The sequence below is a fragment of the Antechinus flavipes genome, chromosome 3 (assembly GCF_016432865.1).
Source record: "Antechinus flavipes isolate AdamAnt ecotype Samford, QLD, Australia chromosome 3, AdamAnt_v2, whole genome shotgun sequence".
NCBI lineage: Eukaryota > Metazoa > Chordata > Mammalia > Dasyuromorphia > Dasyuridae > Antechinus > Antechinus flavipes.
In genome coordinates this window covers 228,457,848-228,481,154 of record NC_067400.1, presented here as the reverse complement: position 1 = coordinate 228,481,154, position 23,307 = coordinate 228,457,848, and the positions used below count along the sequence as shown (strand labels likewise).

General features: G+C 34.9%; 2 protein-coding genes across 2 annotated transcripts in view; one reads left to right on the top strand and one right to left on the bottom strand.

The window, feature by feature from the left end:
- Positions 1-341: 341 nt before the first annotated feature.
- Positions 342-22,952, bottom strand: GTPBP6 (GTP binding protein 6 (putative)). Its single transcript, XM_051984618.1, has 10 exons — positions 22,600-22,952; positions 20,922-21,059; positions 19,764-19,834; positions 19,118-19,248; positions 16,140-16,210; positions 15,504-15,662; positions 10,079-10,287; positions 8,643-8,791; positions 8,031-8,183; positions 342-762 (listed from the first exon to the last, which is right to left on the bottom strand). Exons 1-10 carry the CDS (start codon positions 22,949-22,951, stop codon positions 639-641), a joined length of 1,557 nt encoding a protein of 518 aa, XP_051840578.1. The 5' UTR covers position 22,952; the 3' UTR covers positions 342-638.
- Positions 22,953-23,203: 251 nt separating this feature from the next.
- Positions 23,204-23,307, top strand: part of LOC127553697 (cohesin subunit SA-2-like) — a 121,780-nt gene continuing 121,676 nt past the window's right edge. The window contains exon 1 of the mRNA XM_051984610.1: positions 23,204-23,292. The gene's annotated coding sequence lies outside the window, so the exon portion shown is untranslated. The remainder of the gene's footprint in view (positions 23,293-23,307) is intronic.

The following is a 23,307-nucleotide window of genomic DNA, read 5'->3' as shown; positions in this document are numbered from 1 at the left end:
ATGAAGAAAATAATAGTTGAACCTAGATAAGAAAATAATTGGAAAACAAACAAGATAGGGTATTATCTACCATAAACCCTGAAATACAACCGTTTTCTATCTTTCTATTTAAAAAAGAATAAGTTAGCTGGGATAGGTTGAATGTTTAAGGAGGTAGAGGTAGAAATATTTTTTTCAAATCCCCTGAATGGTGAAACTGTATTCACATGAAAACATTGATTGCCATGGATGGGGAGGGAGAAAAAAAGTTTAATATTATGTAAAATATAATGGCTGGATAAGCAAATTTTAGTTCTTTATCATGATTCTTCTCCCAAGAAAAACAAACAAAATCCCCAAGATTTAAAAAGCTCAAAAATAACATAAATATTTATTTACAGATTAAAAAACAAGTGAAGGCAGCACTCTAGATCTAACAAATTTCTAGAAAGTGATTCAACCAGTATATTTTTTATCTATATAAAGCAACTCAGATTTAACATAATCTGACATCCATTTTAAAGGTGAGCTGTTACTTCACATAGCAGCAAACATATCTTAAATGAAAGGCAGAGTGGAGTAGCTATTTTGGTATTTAGGCAACATTCCTTCAGAATGCTTAAAACGCTGAGTAGTTACATACTATAATGAATACATTATTATATCGGAAAGAGTTTTCTATACTTGCCATAAGCTGAATTACTTATGATGACTTTTACATTGGCTGTTCCATTCTCAGGTATAACATCAACTTCCTGTACAGTTGCTTCTTTATAAAGCCAGCTATAAGTAAAAGATAACATTTTATGAAAATCATTAATCCATTTGATGTTATATGCTACCAACTTACATTTTACATTAAAAACTTTTACCTTGAAAAAGAGCCGTTTTCCTATATTATAAAGCAGCAATCATCAGAACCATTTGCTACTGGGTAAGAAATAGACTAGTTGATCTGTGGAATAGGTTAGGTTCACAGGACAAAATAGTCAATAACTATAGCAATCTAGTGTTTGACAAACTCCCAAACCCCAGCCTGTGGGATAAGAATTCACTGTTTGACAAAAACTACTGGTAAAATTGGAAACTAGTATGGCAGAAACTAGGCATTGACCCACACTTAACACTGTATACCAAGATAAGATCAAAATGGGTTCATGATCTAAGGATAAAGAATGATATTATAAATAAATTAGAAGAACATAGGAGCGTTTACCTCTCAGACCTGTGGAAGAGGAAGGAATTTGTGACCAAAGAAGAACTAGAGATCATTATTGATCACAAAATAGAAAATTCTGATTACATTAAATTAAAAAGTTTTTGTACAAACAAAACTAATGCAGACAAGATTAGGAAAGCAATAAACTGAGAAATACTTTTACATTTAAATATTCTGATAAAGGCCTCATTTCCGAAATATATATAGAGAATTGACTCAAATTTATAAGAAATGAAGCTTTTCTCCAATTGATAAATGGTCAAAGAATATGAACAGACAATTTTCAGATGAAGAAATTGAACCTATTTCTAGTCGTATGAAAAGGTGCTCCAAATCACTATTGATTAGAGAAATGCAAATTAAAACAACTCTGAGATACCACTCCACACCTCTCAGACTGGCTAAGATGACAGGAAAAGATAATGATGAATGTTGGAAGGGATGTGGAAAAATTGGGACACTGATGCATTGTTGGTGGAACTGTGAATAAATCCAACCATTTTGGAGAGCAATTTGGAACTATGCTCAAAAAGTTATCAAACTGTGCATACCTTTTGACCCAACAGTGTTACTACTGGGCTTATATCCCAAAGAAAGTTTTTTTTTCCTGAAGCAACTGGGGTTAAGTGACTTGCCTAGGGTCACCCAAAGAGATCTTATAGAAAGGAAAGGGGCCCACATGTGCAAAAAATGTTTGTGGCAGCCCTTTTTGTAGTGGCAAGAAACTGGAAACTGAATGGATGCCCATGAGATGGAGAATGGCTGAATAAGTCATGGCATATGAATGCTACGGAATATTATTGTTCTTTAAGAAATGACCAACAGGATGATTTCAGAGAGGCCTGGAGAGACTTACATGAACTGATGCTAAGTGAAATGAGCAGAACCAGGAGATCACTGTACATGGCAACAAGACTATATGATGATCAATTCTGATGGATGTGGCTCTCTTCAACAATGAATTGATTCAGATCAGTTTCAATTGTTCAGTAATGAAGAGAGCCATTTATATCCAGAGACAGCATTGTGGAAACTGAGTGTGGACTACACCATCGCATTTTCATTCTTTCTGATGTTATTTGCTTGCATTTTTGTTTTCCTTCTCAGGTTTTTTTTTTCTTTTTAGATCCAATTTTTCTTGTACAGCAAGGTAACTGTATGGATATGTATACATATATTGGATTTAACATATATTTTAATATGTATTGGAATACCTGCCATTAAGAGGAGGGGGTTGGGGGAAAGAGAGTAAACTCTAGAACAAAAGGTTTTGCAAGGGGCAATGTTGAAAAATTACTCATGCATATATTTTGTAAATAAAAATCTATAATAAAAAAAAAAGAGAGAAAGAACAGTTTCCCCCAGAATTCATATAGGAGGGGTTGTGTCTCAGATTTCTTTTGTATTTCATTTGGTTCTATGCATTAAAGTAATTTAAGAAAGTATTTGTTGACTAAAGTCAGTTTATGTAAAAGTGCTTTGAAAACAGAAAAGCTCTATGAATATGAATTATTATTATTATTTTTGCCGAGGCAATTGGGGTTAAGTGACTTGCCCAGAGTCACACAGCCAGGAAGTGTTAAGTGTCTGAAACCAAATTTGAACTCATGTCCTCCTGACTTGATGGCTGGTGCTCTATCTATCTACAACACCACCTAGCTGCCCTGAAAATATATTATTAAAAATATATAAATGATTTGGGAATATTTAAAAAGAGCTGATACATATACTAGTTCATTTATTTATTAGATATGTTGGAAACCTTTCCTCTAAAATCTCAGTCTCTAAGTAATTTTTTCTTAAAAGTAAGAAAATGTCATTTGCTTGAGCTAAAAATTGATCATTTGTAAAATCAGTATTTAAAACATAAAGCTGGTTAAAAGTTGTAACTGGGGCAGCTAGATGGAGCAGTGGATAGAGCACCAGCTATGAAGACAGGAGGACCCAAGTTCAAATATGGCCTCAGACACTTAACACTTCCTAGCTGTGTAACCCCAATTGCCTTGGGGGAAAAAAGTTGTAACTGTATAGACTCAGGGAAATAAGAAAAGCTACAGAGCTACAGTCTTTAAAATAGGTTAAACCAGAATGTTTACATTGGGATTATCTTTCCATAAAGTTTTAGAGAAAAAGTACTACACATGTCCATTTTTAATCTAGTGATAAATTTAAATACATCTTGAGAGATGATTATTGTCTTTTTATAACTCAGACAAAAATAAATATTCTGCAATTTTGGTTAATGAATAAAACAATGAAAAAACATTTTAGCATTTACTATATGACAAGCATTAGTGCTAGGATAAAAGGTCTTAATTTTATTCCAATTCATATTTGAATGTGAGTGTGTATGTGCATGTGCACACTGAAGGGAATAGAATTGCAAGAGTTAGAATGGACCTTATAGGCCATCAACTGACTCCAGTCCTTCCCTAAATTAGGGAATACAATACTACCAGTATTGTACAATAATACCAGTAAGTCTTTGCTTAAAGTGTATTAATGAGAGGAAAGGAAGTTATTATATTTTAGATAACTATAAATGTTAGAAAGTTGTCTAAATTTGCTTATTTTCTTCTTTGCTTCTTTTCTGTTTTGCTTATTCTTCTACTCATTCCACTTAAGAGTCCTAGATTCTGAGGTCCAGTGTAATAAAACTAATTCTTTTACATGATAGCCTTTAAAAAGTTTATTTAAATATGTCTTTGTTTCTTCAGAGTATATTATTTTTTGGGCCTAAATATGTCTAATTCTTTATAAGGCACAAAAGGTCCTTCATCTTTTCCTTCTTTTGGACCTTTCTCTAATTTAACTGTGGTTCCTAAAATGAATGACAATGTCAGCTATAGTCTGAGTACAATATAATACAGTGGGAAGATCATCTACCTAAAACTGGTCATTATATATGTATTACATATTATTGTAATATTATATTAACCCCCTCTACCCCTGATCTATTTATTGTTAATGTATCATAGGCCTTTTTTTCTTTGTATTACTTGCTTCTATATTCTAAACTCAAGGTGACCATATTCCTCCTAAAAAACACTACATCCTTAACTACTCCCTCCAGTATCAGACATACTCTTTCTCATGCTGATTTTCTCATTCTGGAACAGGAAGAGAAGTAGACATGCTTCTAGATCTTCCCTCTGATGTCACTAAAGAACCAAAGGAATCTTTTGAGCTTTATTCTGTCCAAATCAGGGATCTTTTTTTGTGTATGTGTCAGGAACTCCTCAAAATTAAACTTCTGATTCTAAGCTGTTTTTTTTTTTTTTTTTCCTGTCACAAGCAATGTAGTACCGAGGTCATAGACTTGGTCTGCTCTAATACTTGCCCTTCTACCTGGGGGATGTCATAAGACATGCTGATGTTTTCTCAAGCACTCTGGTCTTCCACATCATTAACCTCCTCAAGTCCCCTGACTAATACCTTCACTTCATTTCAACTATATATAAGAAAATCTAAATCCTTGATATCATCACTTGCTGAGTGATTTTTTACCTTATTATCAAGAATTCCTCAATTAGATCACAATCTACTATCTATCTGTCCTTGTAACTTACTCCTCCTAAAACTATTATTTTGTCTCATTGGAATCTTTAGTTTCTCTATTTCTCAATGCTCTGGTTTCATTTATCATCTCTTCCTAATCATAACTCTATAGTTAACTAGTTCAAGCATAAACTATTTTCTGCTCTTGAATCTTTTGCTCTATTGCCACCCAATGCCTTGCCAGAATCAAAGCCTGGAATTGTTCACCACCCCTCTTTTCTATTTTTACTAATATATTGCTAAACAGCATGAGAAATTCAAAGTTGAAAAAATTAGCAGTACCCATCTAGCCTAACCCTTATTTGAGGAGTTTCCACGATAACATAACTAAATATCACAAAATCTATGTCCATTACAATTTTACACTCTAAAATTTCAACTAGATCCTCACTGTATCAAAATAATCCTTTTACTTTCTTTCATAATTAAATCACACACTCCTCACATGGATTGTTTTATACTTTCTCTCCTCATTCACTCACAGTATGCTTCCCTCTCAGAAGAGAGAAAATATGCCATTTATCATAAGCTCTCTATTCTCTATTATAAATCTTAAAACTTTTTGACATTTTCTACTGTTCTCTCTTCTATTCTCATTAGCAACTGTCTTTTTTTCCCCTCTGACGCAATTGGGGTTAAAGTGACTTGCCCAGAGTTATTATACAGCTAGCAAGTATTCAATGTCCAAGACCAGATTTGAACTCAGGTCCTTCTCACTTCAGAGTTGGTGCCCTATTTACTGCGCCACTTTAGCTGCCCCCTCTTTTCTATTCTCTAATCACAGAAGGAAGGAGTAGGTCTTCTGGACACCATAAAGATTAATTCTATTTAAGTTCTTGATATTATCCCTGCCCATATCCTTCAGCAGTTTGTTTCCTCAATCATTCCCCCACCCTCTACTCTTCAAGAATTCCTATCAATTTGATTTCTTTTCTGTTGCCTACAAATATGCCCAGTATTTGTTATCTTTAGAAGATTCTTCAAATGACCTATAGTTTCAAAGAGGTTATCAGTCCTAGATCTCTCCATCATTTCACAGCCAACATTACATTAAAGCTTGTCTACAGAAACTGCCTTTCCATCACATCCTGTAAACCAATTGTCTGTACTTTAGCATTTTGTTATGGGGCCAGAACTCTGTACTTGAAACAAGGATGTTTCAATCAGTTAAGTCAGTAGAATTGATAAGACAATGGTTATCTAGTTTAGCATGGTGCTTAATAGTTCTCCAGTTCAGTATGACTGATTTAATCTTACAACAAATAATGGTTCCTTAGTGATATAATGACTGGTTTATACTCAGCATACTGTAAATGATCTAATTATAATAGAGCATATAAACTAGGACAAACTGAGCCAGGATGGGACTTGGAGACAGATTCATTCCATCTTTGATCAGGCCCCTGTGGCTCTCTTTCCTGCACTTTGGGAGAGACTGGTACAGACTCAGAAGGATTCAGAGACAGATTCATTCCATTATCCATCTCTGTGATGGCCAGAGGCTGGAGCACAAGCCCTCGGACTCAGAGAGATTCACTCCTCTCACATCACCTTGGTGGCTGGCCTCCTGCATTTCTCCACTGAGACCAAGACCCATCCTGAAGGCTACAAGAAAGCTAGCTGGGCCCCAGGCAAGGAAACTAGACTTTGAAGGAGACAATAAAGAATTTGGACTTTAATATCTGGTTATTCTTCTGGTGACTACTCAACTGTAATGAAGGCTGGTCCAGAGAGACCTCCAGAAAACCAACCCAGAACACTACAGCATCTGACTTCACAACCTCAAAACTTGGCTGAAATGTTTCTCTTAAGGTTTCCAAAAATCGAATGGTCTTTCATCACTCCTGACTGCTTGCAGCATTTGACAACATTGCTCAACCTCTCCTCCTAGAAACTACACTTCCTAGTTTTAGTGACAGTTTTTTCTATTTCTTTTATCTTTTATCGCTTACTTTCCTTTGCCAGATTATCATTCAAGCCCATCTCCTCTATGTGGGTATACCCCAGGATTCTGTCCCTGGGTCCACTTCTATCTTTGTGATTTCATCAGCTTCCAAAGTTCAACTATTCTGTTTGCCCTCAGTTGTGAGATGCTTTTCTCTTCAATAGAAGATAGTAGAGGGCAAAGCCTGTTTTGTTTTTGTTTCTGTATCCCCAGTAGTGACACTACTTAAATGCTTTTTTTGGAGTGAATTCATAATACATTCTTGACCCCTACTAAGTTGCATCTTCTAAAACCTCTATATCTTTTTTTATCTATTGATGCCTGCCCCATTGTTTATGAAATTGATTTAACTCAAATGTAAGACTTTTACATTTATTTCCAATAAAATTCATCTGATTAGAGCACAGTGTTCCAGTCTGTCAAGATTTTTATGAAGTCTGTGATTGTCATCCAGTGTTTTAGCTATTCCTCCAAGTTTTCTGTTATTTGGCTAAGAAGTATAAAATTATGCCTTTACCCAAGCTACTGATAATACTATTCTCTGGAGACCTCTTTCCTAGAGGACACTGAATAATGAATGATTACAATTGGGTCCCTCCAACCCATTCTCCATTTCTGTATCTGACTTCTGTACATTTCACTTTCTATCCTGAATATAATTAACTGATGTTCTGAAGTCTTGGCCTTCTAGATTACTTCTTATTAAATTTGTATATAAATCAGTAACTTTGTTAATTTCCCCCCAAGATTGGGTCTGACTGGGTCAATTACCCTTTATCCAAGTACACTTTCATTCAGCCCTTTCCTACCAACTTTCTATTGCCTTCTATTTCCTATTTCAGATATTATCTTTAATTTCCTAGTCCATATGCTAAATTACTCTGCAAGGGTTTGAGATGCTGCTGTAGTTATGGTATGGCATCTGCCCTAGATTGCTTCAAGAATACAATTTTTAGGGGCAGCTAGGTAGTGCAGTAGATAGAGCACCAGCCCTGAAGTCAGAAGACCTGAGTTCAAATCTTGTTCAAACATTTATCACTTCCTAGCTGTGTGACCCTAGGCAAAATCACTTAATCCCAATTGCTTCAGCAAAAAACCCCCCAAAAAACAATTTTTAGATTCCAAAACTGAATTACCTTCAGAGACATAAGAACTTTCCCTTTATTCCCAGGGAAATACAAAATCTGATTATAAAGCTTTTTAAGCAGTTGTTTATTTTAGGTTTTATTAATCAAGTTTTTTCTTTTTTGTAAGTCATGTTTTTAAATCAATCCAGTGATGATACTGTAGCAATTATTCTCAGTTAACTATGGTTACCTCTCTATTTACCTTAGCTGAGCTCCTTCCAGCTTTATATTAAGAGTGAGAAGTTTTTTTCCAGTTGCTTTCAAAACTGCACTTTCTATTTCTGCTTTCAGTTTCTCCAATCCATGCCCAAGAAGAGCAGAAATGGTTATGGCATTTGGTTCTATAGATTCATAGCTGAAAAACAAAGAAGATTGGCAAGCATTGTTAAAGGTGTATGAAGAAGCAACCAAGTTAGGTTAATCAACTAATAAATAATATATGTGAAGAAAGGAGTGAGATTGAAGATTAGCCTGGGTAACTGAAAAAATAATGAACAGGTAGCATTGTATACTACCCTTGCCAGCTGGAAAAAACCTCTATTTCTTTAACATCTTAGGAGTGAAAGAGCCTGGTCTACATGACTGAAAAAAAAAACTAATCCATGGGAAAGGCATTATAGATACCATGTAGTACCTATATTATAACTAGCAGACCTTTCTTTTCATGTATATAAGGAAATCCACCTAATGGAGGAACTCAAGATGAAAAAGTTTCAAGAAAAGAGGAGTACTAAATAGTCTCCCAAGGAAAATTTCAGCAAGAAGAGAAGGGTGTGGAAAAAATATAAGTTTAAAACACTGCATTTTTCCTTACCTTTCTACTAAGTCCACCTTGTTGTGAACTTCTATAATTGAATCTAGTAACTGGTTTGGCAGATTCAGACTCTTTAGAACAGATAAAACGCTTGCTTTCTGGAGGTCAGTCTCAGGGTGACTTATGTCTCTCACATGGATTATTACATCCTATAAAATACATATGGTTACATGAGGACAGTTTCCATAATAAGTCTCTAAGATCAACAAAACAGACATATGGTAATGTACTTTTCTATGAATAAAGGATTAGTTCTCTGTCTCAAAAGGTCACAATGATTAGATTGCATTTTGAATATTTATAGTACTAAAAGGGATTTAAAGACATCATATGAACTTGTTCCTGTAAGCCTGAATCAAAAAAGTTACTTGTAAAACAAAGCTAAAACTTTCGTTCCTTTAATGAAGAAATAGGGTACTATGAGAATGTACAATCTCATGTATTATTAGACAAGCTGTTTACCGAACTGCTTTTTCCCCTTCCTTTTAAAATTTTTGTTAAGAGAGATAGCTTTCTGAGTAAGAGAAGAGAGGAAGAATATATGTGAAAATGAGGCAAGTTGGTGGCAAAGTGGATAGCTCTGAGCCTGGAGTAAGGAAGACTTGAGTTCAAATATGGCCTCAGATACATACTAATTATGTGACCTTGGACAAGTCACTTAACCTCTATTTGCCTCAGTTTCCTCAACTGTAAAACGGGGGTGATAATAGCACCTATCTGGCAGTGCTGTTGTGAGACTCACATGAGATCATATTTATAAAATAGGTAACATAACATGTTGCACATAGGAGGTATTATGTAAATGCTAATATTAGAAGATATAAAAACAAAGATATTTAATTAAGATCAATAAAACAAAGCCAGGCATAGTAGAACTTCAGATAATACTTGGAAGAACACGAAGAACAAAAGCATATTTTTTTTTGTTAAATCATTAATCTTGTTAACTACCAAGGGTTTTAAAGAAGATTTTACTCCCTTTAATTTCTTTGATATTTTTGATTAATTAAGTTTGTGGTGATTTTTAAAGTTATTTATTCATGCCAGTTTTTAACAAATGTAACATTCAGAACCCTTTGTTACTGACAATTTGATCGGATGTTCCTGGCATTCACTTGAAATGTGCCAAGCATCATGCAATTAACACCTCATTTGATCTGTCAACAACCCTGTGAGATAAGTGCTATTATTATCTCCATTTTATAGATGAGGAAACTGAGGCAAACAAGTTACGAGACTTATCCACACTGTTAGTAAGTATCTGAGGCTGGATATGAACTCAAGTTTTCCTGACTTCAGGCCTAGAATTTGATCAACTGAGTCACCTAACTGCTGGAGAGATAAATGCTTACAAAATTTACTAACTTAAAAAAAAAAAAAAAAAAAAAAAGGAAGAAAACTGTCATTGCTTGGCAATTTTTATCATATTAACCTACTGAGTAAGCTACATCTTCCAGTGTAGCTGAAAAGGACTCAATGAGATCATGAGGAAGTTGAGAGAGGAATCCAATGGTGTCTACATAAACAACAGTCATATGGGAAGGCAAAGATCCAGAATGCGCTGTAATATCCAGAGTAGCAAACAATTGATCACGAGGCTGAACTGCTGCATCCCCAGTCAAAGCTTTGATTAAAGTAGTTTTTCCTAAAAGAGCAGTCAAAATCAAATATTTTAACACAATCAAAAATTTTAATTTGTGAGTTAAAATTATAATTTTGTTAACTATGTTTATAATTTTCTGTATTTGGAATAGATGATACAGATATTGAAATGGGTCCAGAGTTGAACAGAAGCACAAAGGTAGGTTGGATAGCCCTGAAGAAAAAAAACAAGACTTTTTTTATTGATGCAAATTTTCCCATGAAAGCAAGGTCCTATTTTTCAATAGAAATATTTTATCCATGTTGCTAAAATTTAAAATGACTGTCATGCAGAGGGTGATGGGGAAGTAAATGTTAGATGTAAGGTGGTTAAAAGATATATTCAATAATGAAATCTAAAAAGCAGGAGTGAAAGATCTCATCAAGGAATTTTATGAGGAAGAGAAGATGGGCTGATTGTTTGAAGAGTGAGGGTTAATGATAGGCAAAGAGATAGGCTGGTCAACTGGCACCTTTAAAAGGTTAGGAAAATTCCACAATGTTGGGAAGACATAGACAACAATCATGCAGGATAGGTAGATATAGACAATTTGTGATCTGCATCTTTTTTTTTTTTTTTAATGATAATTCTATTGTCCTCATTTCGAGTTTGTGAACTAGAATGGTATTAATAAAAACAAAATATTAAGCTACATTAAACTTCCATTTAAAATATTTTTTTCTATGGCAAAAGAAGCATTGGGGTTGTTCTTTTCAATACTACATTAATGCATAGTTTCATGCCTAGTTAAAAGGAAAAAAAAAGATGATTAATTCCTATATGGATCTCAAAACTTGCACAAAGAGCTGTTATAGTAGTTATGGGAGAGAGGGGTAGGCCAACTATTTAGACATCTGTTAAAGATCTCTTCCTGTTACAAATACAGCTCTGATAACTTTCTGACTTCCTTTACTGGAAATCTCATCTTTCAGAAAGAGAGAAATGAGGGAAACCTCTATTCTGAACTTAATTCTGCACAATATAGATGAAGTAGTTGGTGAAATAGAATGGGAAGCTTAGAAGTCAGTGATTGTTTCATTCTAAAATTCACATTCAATAAGGAGGTTATCTGATATAGTCTGATATATTTAATATAAGGTCAAATTTCCTACCAACCAGAGCTGTTTAGAAAAGAAATGAACTGTCTTAAGAGGAAGGAGATGAGGACAGGGAAAGCAGACTAGGAAAATGGGAAGAGGGTTTTGAGTTCCACTCTAGAATTATTCTGAGAGGCTAAATACCTTTGGTGAGCTGATCTTTTGATGAAATTCTTGGATTAATGAGATCACATATTCATTTAGGAACCTGGGTAATTATCTTTCCCCTTTTTCGACTTCATTCAGATCTGTGATTTCATTAGTATAGGAAATTTCTAGTGAACAAACTGCCTCTACCAATGCAAATCAGCAATTATATTACAATTTATAGTCTTAAAGCGTCAGTGGAAACATTAAGAAGCTAATTATTTGCTCAGGACACCCTATGAGTGTATGACAGAGGCAAATTTAAACCGAGATCTTTCTGACTTGGCTCTCTAGCTGTTATACCTTGCTGCCTCTCTTCCATAAAGCAATTTAAAGTATGTTGCCTCTAGGTGTGTAGTAAATCATAGCCTTCCATGAGTTCTCTTTTCCTCCTCTGTAAAATAAGGAGCTTGAACTTCATAATCTTTAGGGTCCTTTGTGCCTCTATAATTTTATTTTTTCCTACTTACTAAAATATCATTCTCATAAGAATAAAAAAAAATGGACAATATTATGTATTTGCATAAAGCACTGAGCAACTATTTCTCCCCCAAGCTTACAAACTGATAGGACAATAAAGATCCATACAAACATTAATGGGGTACTTTGCATTAAAAGGCAATATTTTATATAGCTGGCATACCCTACTGTGTGGTAGCAAATGAGAAGAAGCTATGGTAGCTGTTTAAATGGGGAAGAGTAGAGAAGTGACCACAAAAGGCTCTATGACTGGAACTCCTTGACTGCTGATACTCTTTGAACAGTATTCAGTTAACCTGAAATTAAAGGTTTAACTTCTGGCTCCTAGATGAAGAGAAGTTATTGAGAAATGTTAATTACTTGATATTTCTTAGCTGGAGTAAGCCAAATCAAATTGTTTAAAATGTACCAAAGATGGAAGTATAGTCAGGCAACAAAAGGCTAATAAAAAATTGTGATAGGGATGTCAGCTTTCAGAATGAAATGAACCTGTTAAAGGATGTTAAGAGCATAAAGACAATAAAAGGCTGTTGCTGTTTTAAAAAAAGTTAAGTTGGGTAGGCATGGACCCACACTTAACATTATATACAAGATAAGATCAAAATGGGTCCGTGATTTAGGCATAAAGAACAAGATTATAAATAAATTAGAGGAACATAGGATAGTTTACCTCTCAGACTTGTGGAAGAGGAAGAAATTTGTGACCAAAGACTAAGTAGAGATCATTATTGATCACAAAATAGAAAATTTTGATTATATCAAATTTAAAAGCCTTTGTACAAACAAAACTAATGCAAACAAGATTAGAAGGGAAGCAACAAACAGGAAAAACATTTTCACAGTTAAAGGTTCTGATAAAGGCCTCATGTCCAAAATATATAGAGAATTGACTCTAATTTATAAGAAATCAAGCCATTCTCCAATGGGTAAATGGTCAAAAGATATGAATAGACAATTTCCAAATGATGAAATTCAAACTATTTCCACTCATATGAAAGAGTGTTCCAAATCACTATTGATCAGAGAAATGCAAATTAAGACAACTCTGAGATACCACTACACACCTGTCAGATTGGCTAAGATGACGGGAAAAAACAATGATGAATGTTGGAAGGGATGCGGGAAAACTGGAACACTAATGCATTGTTGGTGGAATTGTGAATATATCCAGCCATTCTGGAGAGCAATCTGGAATTATGCCCCCAAAGTTATCAAACTGTGCATACCCTTTGATCTAGCAGTGTTACTACTGGACTTATACCTCAAAGAGATCTTAAAGAAGGGAAAGGGACCTGTATGTGGCAAAATGTTTGTGGCAGCCCTGTTTGTAGTGGCTAGAAACTGGAAAATGAATGGATGCCCATCAATTGGAGAATGGTTGGGTAAATTGTGATATATGAATATTATGGAATATTATTGTTCTGTAAGAAATGACCATCAGGATGAATACAGAGAGGCTTGGAGAGACTTACATGAACTGATGCTAAGTGAAATGAGCAGAACCAGGAGATCATTGTATACCTCAATAATGATACCGTATGAGGATGTATTCTGATGGAAGTGGATTTCTTCAACAAAGAGAAGATCTAACTCAGTTTCAATTGATCAATGATGGACAGAACACTGGGAAATGAATGTAAACTGTTTGCATTTTTGTTTTTCTTCCTGGGTTATTTATACTGTGTGAATCCAATTTTTCCTGTGCAACAAGAGAACTGTTCGGTTCTGCACACATATATTGTATCTAGGATATATCGTGACCTATTTAACATGTATAGGACTGCTTGCCATCTGGGGGAGGGGGTGGAGGGAGGGAGGGGAAACATAGGAACAGAAGTGAATGCAAGGGATAATGCTGTAAAAAATTACCCAGGCATGGGTTCTGTCAATAAAAAGTTATAATTGTTTAAAAAAAAAAAGTTAAATTGGAAGAAAAAGGCAGTTCAAAGAAGAGTTGGGACCCTTTTTAGGGAGGATGGAACAATAGAGGGACTCAAATCTTGTTTTTTTTTTTTTAATCTTCTGTAAAGTGACCTTTACATAGGCCATGAAAGAACAAAAATGACTTATTAGAGGTAATGCTCCAGAGAAATAAAGAGAGAATAAAAGGGCATATTTTGCCCTTGAGGGATTCAAACTGAAGCGGGTTGGGGTCCCTTTAAGAAACTGTATTTCTTATTGATCTGTGATTCCTTTCAGATTTCCAGCCCCTCTTGACTGAGGCATATCCTCCACAGACAAATTAAGTTGTCTTTCCAAGATGCCAGAGCCTTTGATTCAATTACAAATCCTGGTCAAAAAGCATCCCTTTGAATCCTAATAGGAGATCAGGGCTTATCCCAGCCCCTATTAGGACTGAACCATTTTGGGCTCTCCTAGACTCCACTGGTTCTGATCTGCTTTGGTTGGCCCAGCCCCCACCAAGACACCCAATATAATAAGTTTCCATCAATTAATGTCTTTGCAGATTGACCAGTAGCTCCCTTTACTGCCAGGACCCTCTGTCCACTGAGAACTGCATTCTTAGAGCAAAACTCCATTTTCCATAGATCTGCCATTATAGAAATCAGTCTCTGGTTAAATTGATTTCTATCTAACAATAAACTTTTATTTTGCACCTAATATTTGGGAATAAGTGAATTCTTTCACTCCTAAAACCTGCAGCTGATTTAAAGGGGATTCTTAATAACTCTCTTATAGCCACTAACCTCTAGACCACTCAAATAGCATCAAAACTACCTTGCTGAGAGAAACTACATGTTTGAGTTCTGAAAGTAGAGGAAAATACTAAGTTAGAATTAGAAAGACCTGCATGAGGTTCTGCCTCAGTCTGTGTGGCTACAAGATACTTGTTTAACTTCCATGTTTCAATTTCCTCATTTGCAAGATAAGGGAGTTGGGCTTGAAGACCTGTAGGATCTAAATCTGTAATCTTGTGATAATTGTTTTTATTCTTTCATTTTAATACAAACAAGCAAGCATTTGGCCTCTTTTTTAGGCTGGGGGTATACTTAACTATGCTTTCAAAACATAGATGAAACAGAAATTTAGTCCTATAAATTATTCTTCATTTGCTATATAAATAACCTTAATTATAGAAGTTTTACATAAATTTAAGAACATAATTAATCTTAAAAAAAGACTATAAAATCTTATTAATTCAAAAGATGGCTTTGTCCTTCTAGTAAATGTTCTACTTAAATACCAGTAATCCTAAAATTTCAAAACAGAAGACATCCATAAAAAGTAATATGCAGAAGTGGCTATTTAAATGATAGGCAAAGAGTAAATAGGTGGTTAAGGAATATTTGATTGATGTTAATTTGGTCCAAATAGAATGGAATTTCCCATTGAGGAGTTTGAGTTTATTCTTTATAATCTTCTAATGTTTCTACGTAGAATATCCTAAAGTTTATACAAGGAAGCATTAAAAAAAAACAAACCCCACCCTAAAAACAAATAAAAAATCCTATGCATATTAGGCTTTCTCCTTACCACAATTTGTATATCCCATTATAGAAATAATGGGAAGTTCACGCTTTTTACGTTGACTTCTGAGAAGATGTCTTCTTTTCTTAAGCTTCTCCAAGGCTTTCTTAATTTTTATTTCTTTTTCTTTTAAGACCCGCTGCTGTATTTGCATGAGTGTTTCTCCTAAAAAGCAAAGTTTGGTTTTGTTTTTTAGTAAGAATAGGATGAAAGTAGAAAAAGAAAATTTTTATTAAAGGTCTTTATAAAGAAAAAAACATAGGATCAGCATATCCCTTTCTAAATTATTAATTCACAGTAACCAAGAGGACATTATTGTTTTTCTTATATAGCCTCTAGTACCTTTCTGCTCTAAAAGAAGTTGAAAAAAAGTCATCCATAGCTCAGAGAAATATTTTCACCGCAATACACATGCCAGGTATTTGACAAAACTGTACTTTGTTAATGAGCAATATGTTTGGGGATATATAAGACATATAAGAGATGACGTGATTTTGAATTATCTTTTTCCAATTTTGAATGTATTCTAAACTCACAATGTCACAATGTCAGGTATATTTCCAATATATTTATTTGTTCACTAAATACTTTTGCTACTGGCTTCATTTGTAGCCACAGATAGCCTAAAGTATTTTGTTTTACCTGATCCCATGATATAGCGGGAGCCACCACCTTGCTGATCTAATTGAGCAACTTCATTTCTCAGATTTGACCTGATATTGAAATAGGAGGGAAATTATTTTAAAATACTTAGCAAGTTTACCTACTGATCACAGAAATACAAATTTCATAATATGAAGTATAAAAATTTTAGTCAAAAGGCAGAATAAAAATCTAAATATGAAAGTGACAAAAAAATGGAAGCAAATCAAACAGTTTAAACATGTCTCTAAATATGAAAAATAATCAAACATCATTTTGAGCTAACTATGCCAAAGTCTTTGTCAAAAAAATGAAACTGATCATATTTTAAAAGTTAGGAAGCAAGTTGTTATTGATGGCAATCTTAAATTATATATTGTCAGACTACCAACTTGTTAAAGCAAAGAACAGAATTAGTATTAAACTAGAAGAAATTATATTGAGAAAAAGCAAAGGTGTGTGACTGAAATAATTAAATCCTGATCTAAATAAGTTATCAATAATGAAAGAAGTTTAATGGATAGTAAACTGTAATAATTTTATATAGAAATTTAAAAAAGAATCATAAATCAATTATCATAACAAGGAGACTAAAAAAGCTTAAAAGCAGTTTTCTTATCAAATACTTGACTTGCTTACCTAATAGAAAGAGAGAGAGCCAAAGTTACTTACAATTTCGAATATGAACTTTTTGGTAAAGCCTTAACAAAGAAACTCTTCAAAATAATATTATGAACAAAACTCTCTCAGGAAGAAGCTGTTAATAGATACAACTCAGTTAAACAAAGTTCAGAGAGAGATCCCATCACACAGTCATCTACAAGATGTACATTTAAGCATGACAGTGGAAGTAGGACTACAAAAGAAGAAAAATGGAGAAGACCTGCAAAGTTTTTTTTTTTTAAATACTTAACTTTTCATTATTATAGACAGTAAAAACTACACTTGGGTTTTAAAATTAGTCTTAGATGTGCTTAAAGAAATAAAAATGACACTAACCAGAACAAAGAGAAAAATAGCAAGCAACCAACAACAATGAAAACAACAACGAAAATATTCATGCATGTCAGAATTAGAGTTTGCTTACTACTTTAAAGACGATTTTCTCACACGAAGTCTTATTCATATATCAAAATCATTTAAGATTCTTTGAAAAATATAACAATACTGAGTGAAATGAGCAGAACCAGGAGATCACTATATACCTCAACAACGATACTGTTTGAGGATGTATTCTGATGGAAGTGGATCTCTTCGATAAAGAGAGCCTTAATTGATCAAAGATAGACAGAAGCAACTACACCCAGAGAAAGAACACTGGGAAATGAATATAAACTGCTTGCATTTTTGTTTTTCTTCCCGGGTTATTTTTTACCTTCTGAATTCAATTCTCCCTGTGCAACAAGAAAACTGTTCGGTTCTGCACACATATATTGTATCTAGGATATACTGCAACCCATTCAACATGTAAAGGACTGCTTGCCATCTGGGGGAAGGGGTGGAGGGAGGGAGGGGAAAAATCGGAACAGAAGTGAATGTAAGGGATAATGCTGTAAAAAATTACCCTGGCATGTGTTCTATCAATAAAAACTTATTAAAAAAAAAAAAAGAAGAAAAATATAACAATAGAGAAACCCTTATTCAATGATCCATCACGTAAAGCATTTAAAAAGCTGAGAAAATCCCAGTTCTCAAGATATAAAAGTTCAGTACAGTATAGGGTTGATGAAAGACCTATAAATTGAAGAGTGAAAACAACATGATCCAGAGGTCCTTAGATTAAAATCTTAAGGTTATACCTATTATAGAACAAAACTGTTTTTAAAGAACTAAAAATCAATCTTGCACAGAGGACAATAGCTGTACCTCATCTAACAAATAAGAAATATATTATAGAAGAAAGACTGCTCATATGATGAGGGTGAGAGATACCAGATAGACTACTTGAGACTACTTTGATGATTTTGTTGTCAGGAGAAGGAAAACCTTTAAGGTGCTGTGATGAATTTAAGGGCAAGACTTTCACAGGATGCAAAGAAAGTCCAAATCAATGTTATCTCAGATAATGTAAAGGAATTTAATACGGTATTCTTAGTCACAAGATTTATAGCAAATTTTTATCATTTGCCATTGATTTTCTTTAATATTTCTTTAAGGATCTATTATTTTCTTATGTGAAAATGTGTTTATGTTTAACCTATATTAGATTGCTTGCTGTCTTGGGGAAGGCAAGGGAAAGGAAAAAGAAAAACTGGAACAAAAGGTTTGCAGAGGTGAATGTTGAAAACTATCTTTGCATGTATTTGGAAAAATACTATTAAAAATAAGAAAATGTTTAATATCATTGTACCTGTATAACCAATACCAGATTGACTGCCATTTTGGGGAGAGGAGAATATAAATGAAAATCATAATCTTATAAAAGTAAATGCCGGGGCAACTAAGTGGCAAAGTCGATAGGGTACCAGCCCTGAAGTCAGGAAGATCTGAGTTCAAATCTGATTTCAGACACTTAACACATCCTAGCTGTATGATCATGGGCAAGTCACTTAACCCCAATTGCCTGGGGTGGGGGGGAGGGGAGTAAATGTCAAAAAATAATATTTTTTTTTAAAGGATGTCATTTTGTTAGTATGGGTTTTTCTACCACTAATGAAGACTAAAAGCATGCTGTAAACAGAACTTGTGCTTTGTTATATAGCTTTTGAAAACCAAGATAACCATCCACAAATGAAGCACTGGCATGGATATCTGCTTTCATTAAGATGATTCTTAGTGAAAACGTAATGATTCTATTTCGTAAAATAATTTGTTAGTGAAATGTTAACACAAACATATTAAAGGAAAAAAATGAGAGACTCTCTCAGGATGGACATTTTACTTTTTAAGAAGGAACATTTTTACTTAGTTTTGCTTAGGGGAGATGCAAATGATGAAATGATAAAGGTTTTGTTTAGAGGGCCATTATAAGGAAGTACCTGAGAAGTGGAATTTCAGCCAAAGCAATCTGAAGTTTAGCTTCCTTAGTCTTAGCATTGCAGCGGAAAATATGAAGAACAATTGTGAATCGGTCAAATACTTCTACTCCCCAGGCAGCTTCGAGTTCTTTCTTTAAGAAAACAAAAAACAAAAAGACATGAAAAAAAAAAAAGTGAGAGGTAGAAGGATATATACCACATAGTTAAAAAGGCCACAAAATTCTTTCTGAACATATATGGGGAAAAGAACTCCAAATAGAACTATTACTTAAGACTCCCCAAAACCTTGGGACAACAGATAAGGGGAGTTAAATGAAAGGTAAGATTATCAATTATAAATAGAAATTATATATTTTGCTTTCCACATATATGGATGATCACTAGCTATATTGTAATCTAGAGAGTCCTCAATATATACAATTATAAGGGGAAAAGTACTATCTTCTTGATTCAAAGCGCTGACAGTTATATAGCTGATACTGAGGAAAGGACCTTGGGCTAGATCTAAAAGCATTATTTTATTTTAACTTCACTTCTTCAAAGTTTATACTTTGTAAATTTACACTTAGTTAACACTTATTAGGTTTTAAATTTATTCCATGTTTTACTTCAAGGCATCCCTCTAAAAAACAAAAAATTATCATACCTTTGTTAATGGACTCATTCTTTCCACATTCAGGAAGACAGAAGTTATTTGTGGTGATCCTCTAATTTTTTCTAAGGAAAAAAGGAAATCAAACAAATCACAGAACTTGCACTCTGGGATTACAGTATATTACAGAGATCTCATTCTAACACTTTGGAAACTTATTTTCTTAATATATAAATTATAACATCAACAAACTGCTATAATGGCTAAATGGAAACAAGATAAAGTAGTGAAGCAGTCACAATTAGCATTGATGTAATGCTTTATGGTTTACAAAGTTCTTTACATACATTATGGCATCTATTCTTCACAACAATTTTGTATTATAAATACCTCATGGTGGGGGTGGGGGGAGGGAAGGAGAAAGGGGAGAGGGTAAAAAGAGGAAAGAAGGAAGTAAATCCAATTTTGGATAAGTTAAGTGTCTTGATTTTTAAAGCCTGTGTTTTTTCTACCATAGGACAACTGCCTAATGTAGGAAAGTTTCTATAGAGAAAGTGAATTTGTACTTGGAGGGAATATTATGAAAATAAATATAATGGAAATAAATGTCGTTCTAGACCTGGGGGAAAAGTATGCTGAATCAGGTTAAATAGAGGAGCTCTCCTGAGCAGAAAGAAACAGGACAGTGATAAAAAAGAAGAAAATGGGATAGAGTGATATAGATTTTGAATTTAAGGTAAGTTGACCAAAGAATGGATATTTTTGATTGATTCCATTTCCGATGCAAAAGTATGATTAAAGAGGTTAAACTTCAGATAGTTTTGGCTGACATTACACTTTTCATGTATTCCTTCAAGATATTAAAAATATATGATAAACATGTAATCAAATCTTGTTAATAATTTACAGAGTAACAATCTGAGGTTTCTATTTTAAATTAAATGTATCAGGTGATATATAGGAAAAGGCTAATGACATAATCACATTCATGTATCACTTTTATCTTCTAATGTACTTTTATACCAGTCCTTTGAAGCTGGTTTCATTGAAGCTGGTTTCAATCCTAGACCAAATTTTTGCATTATATAATGATAATCAACAATTATTTTTGACTTTTCATAACCATAGTTGAAGGATACACAAGAGTAAAGATTGGAATCATTGTTCAATACTACATAAAATCCAGTATCAATGCTTCCTAATCCCACTCACCTGTCAGAAGTTCAAAATTCCCTTTGCCAAATACCAGCTTCTTGTCTGGGGTTTTTGTTGATACGATCATTGTCTCTTCCACTGACCAGTTCATCAGGGTATGCACTAGAGTTTTTGCCTCAGCCACCTGAAGTTCGGCTTTGTGAAAAAAAATCAAGGCCCTGGTAAATCAGATTATCTTAGTCCATGAAATCAGGACAAGAGTGAAACCATAATGGGATTGGAATCCTAATCAATATTTTCTTTCAGAAAAGAGGTGTCATTTTATTTGCATATCTCTACCCAAATGTTCTCACTATAATTTCAAATTCTACTTCAATCAGCTTTTTGGGGAAATTCATTTTCCTTTGGAATAGTAGTTAGGTAGACATGACTTTTATTGTATCATGATATGAAAAGGTTGCATATAATATTTCTGCCTTTCTGCATTTGTGAGGTTTGTATGCCCTAATATATGGCCATTTTTTTGTGCAGATGCCATATAACACTGAGAAAAAGATTTTTTTTTCCCTATTCCCATTCAATTTCTCCAGAGGTCTATCATACCTAATGTTTCCAAAATTCTAGTCTTATATCAAACTAAAAATTGTCTCTAACTTTTTTTATTCCCCTGTTATCTTCTATCAACTGCCTGACCTTCAAGACCATAAACTATGTCCCAGAGGACTTAACAGGTAAGGATATCTCCCTGTGTCCCAGATGTTCTAATTTGTGAATGCTAACAAGGTCCATAGATAGTCTCTAGTTTTACTTCATTTTACTCTCCAGTCATCTTCTGGACAACCAAGCACTTCTCTTCTCATTTTGAACCCCTAAAATACGGTTTTTGAACTGAAGAAGTTTATACTTGAAGGGCGGATTAAAGAGGGAAAGGGTAATACATATATAAAATAAATAAACAAGGTCATTTTCAGGAGGAGAGAGCATTAATAAATGGGAAGGGGTAGGAAGGAATTAGTGAAGCCTTCATGAAATAGGTGGAAGTAAAGATGAGTTTGGAACTAAGATAATTAAAGGCTGAAGCGGTAAGGGGGGGATGAGGATGGAAAGAATACAATTAAGGCAGGTGACACAAAGTAGGTGAATGGATGGAGGTAGGAAATGGAATTCGGAATATGCAGAACAGCTAGTCCAGTAGAGAGGGTCCTTAATTAATTAGCACAGTGGTTGGCTCTTAATATTTATTGAATTGAAATATGGATCCTGAGTGTGAGTGCTTCTTAAGATCCCTACCTCCACTTCCATTAATACACTGTCTTCCCATATTAGCTTGTAAATCGTTGCAGGGCAGGGATTGTCTCCTTTCTGTCTTTGTGTTCCCAGATCTTAACACAGTGCCAGGCACAGAGTAGGCATTTAAAAAAATTGTATCCTGAGGATCAGTATCGCTTCACTTGAATTAAAAAAAAAAAAAACCCAACAACAACAGTATTTGCTCTCCTGCCCCTTCCTTTCCATATTTCAGGAAATTTTATGGGAATGGGAGGAAGGGAAAAAATGATTTACACAGATAAATCCCGACTAAATTGACAAGCTGGCCTAGAGCAAAGACAAGAGATAAAATTGGGATGCAACCAGGGCCTTCCACTTTGAGCCCGGCTCACCAGAGGCCCGCGCAGTCCCCTTCTTGCAAGTCTGCCTCCCGGTTACAAGCCCCGCCCCCAAGCCTGTCATTTACCTCGGGTCAAAGTCTGTTTTTTAGTTCCCCATTTGACATCCGGGTGAAGCAAAAATACACGCTGGGCCCCTTGGGGCAGCAAAGGCTCCCGCTCCAGCAGCAGCTCTTCATGCTCTTCATCTTCCTCTCCTGTTTCATCCTCTTCCTCATCTTCCTCTTTCCAGCCTTTCCTGGCAATCGGCTCTCCTCCAGACCCAGAAAGAAGACTGCCCTTGTCCAGGTTCTTGCCGCCGAAGGTGGAGAGCGCGCGGACACGGCGACCCCGAGGGGCTGGCACAAATCCTTCTCGGAAGCTACAGGCCGCACGGAGCAGTGGTAGTCCGCGGCGGACGGCGGCCCGGAGGGTCCACATCACACAGCTTCGCTCTCGTCAGCTGCCCCACCGCCGTTCACACCGGAAACGGAGATCGCTAGTACTCATTCTTAGATTACCCCACCCGGAAACAAAAAATATGGAACGTGCGTTCCTGTTGCAAGCGGGAGATCCCTGCTGGGGATAAATCCTTCTACCTTGGGGCCCCAGATGGCCTGTGAAAAAGGCGGAGCTAGAACCCGGGACAGAGCCAGAACGATGAGTAGGCGGAGCCTCGAGAGCCACGTCTTGAAAAATTTTTTTGAGGTAGTCCGAATCAACACCGCGCCAATATCGCCAGGCGAATCTAAACTGGCTTCCTATTGGCTGGATCGTGCCAGGTGATCCATGTTCGT

Bases quoted from the DNA above. Each gene is read 5' to 3' on its own strand.
- GTPBP6 (XM_051984618.1), bottom strand. From the start codon at position 22,951: ATGTGGACCCTCCGGGCCGCCGTCCGCCGCGGACTACCACTGCTCCGT. The intron at 19,835-20,921 runs GTGAGTGGGATT...TTTTTTCCTTAG, and splicing joins GAATTTTGAACTTCTGACAG to AAAAAATTAGAGGATCACCA. The intron at 16,211-19,117 runs GTACTTCCTTAT...TTTCAATATCAG, and splicing joins GCTGAAATTCCACTTCTCAG to GTCAAATCTGAGAAATGAAG.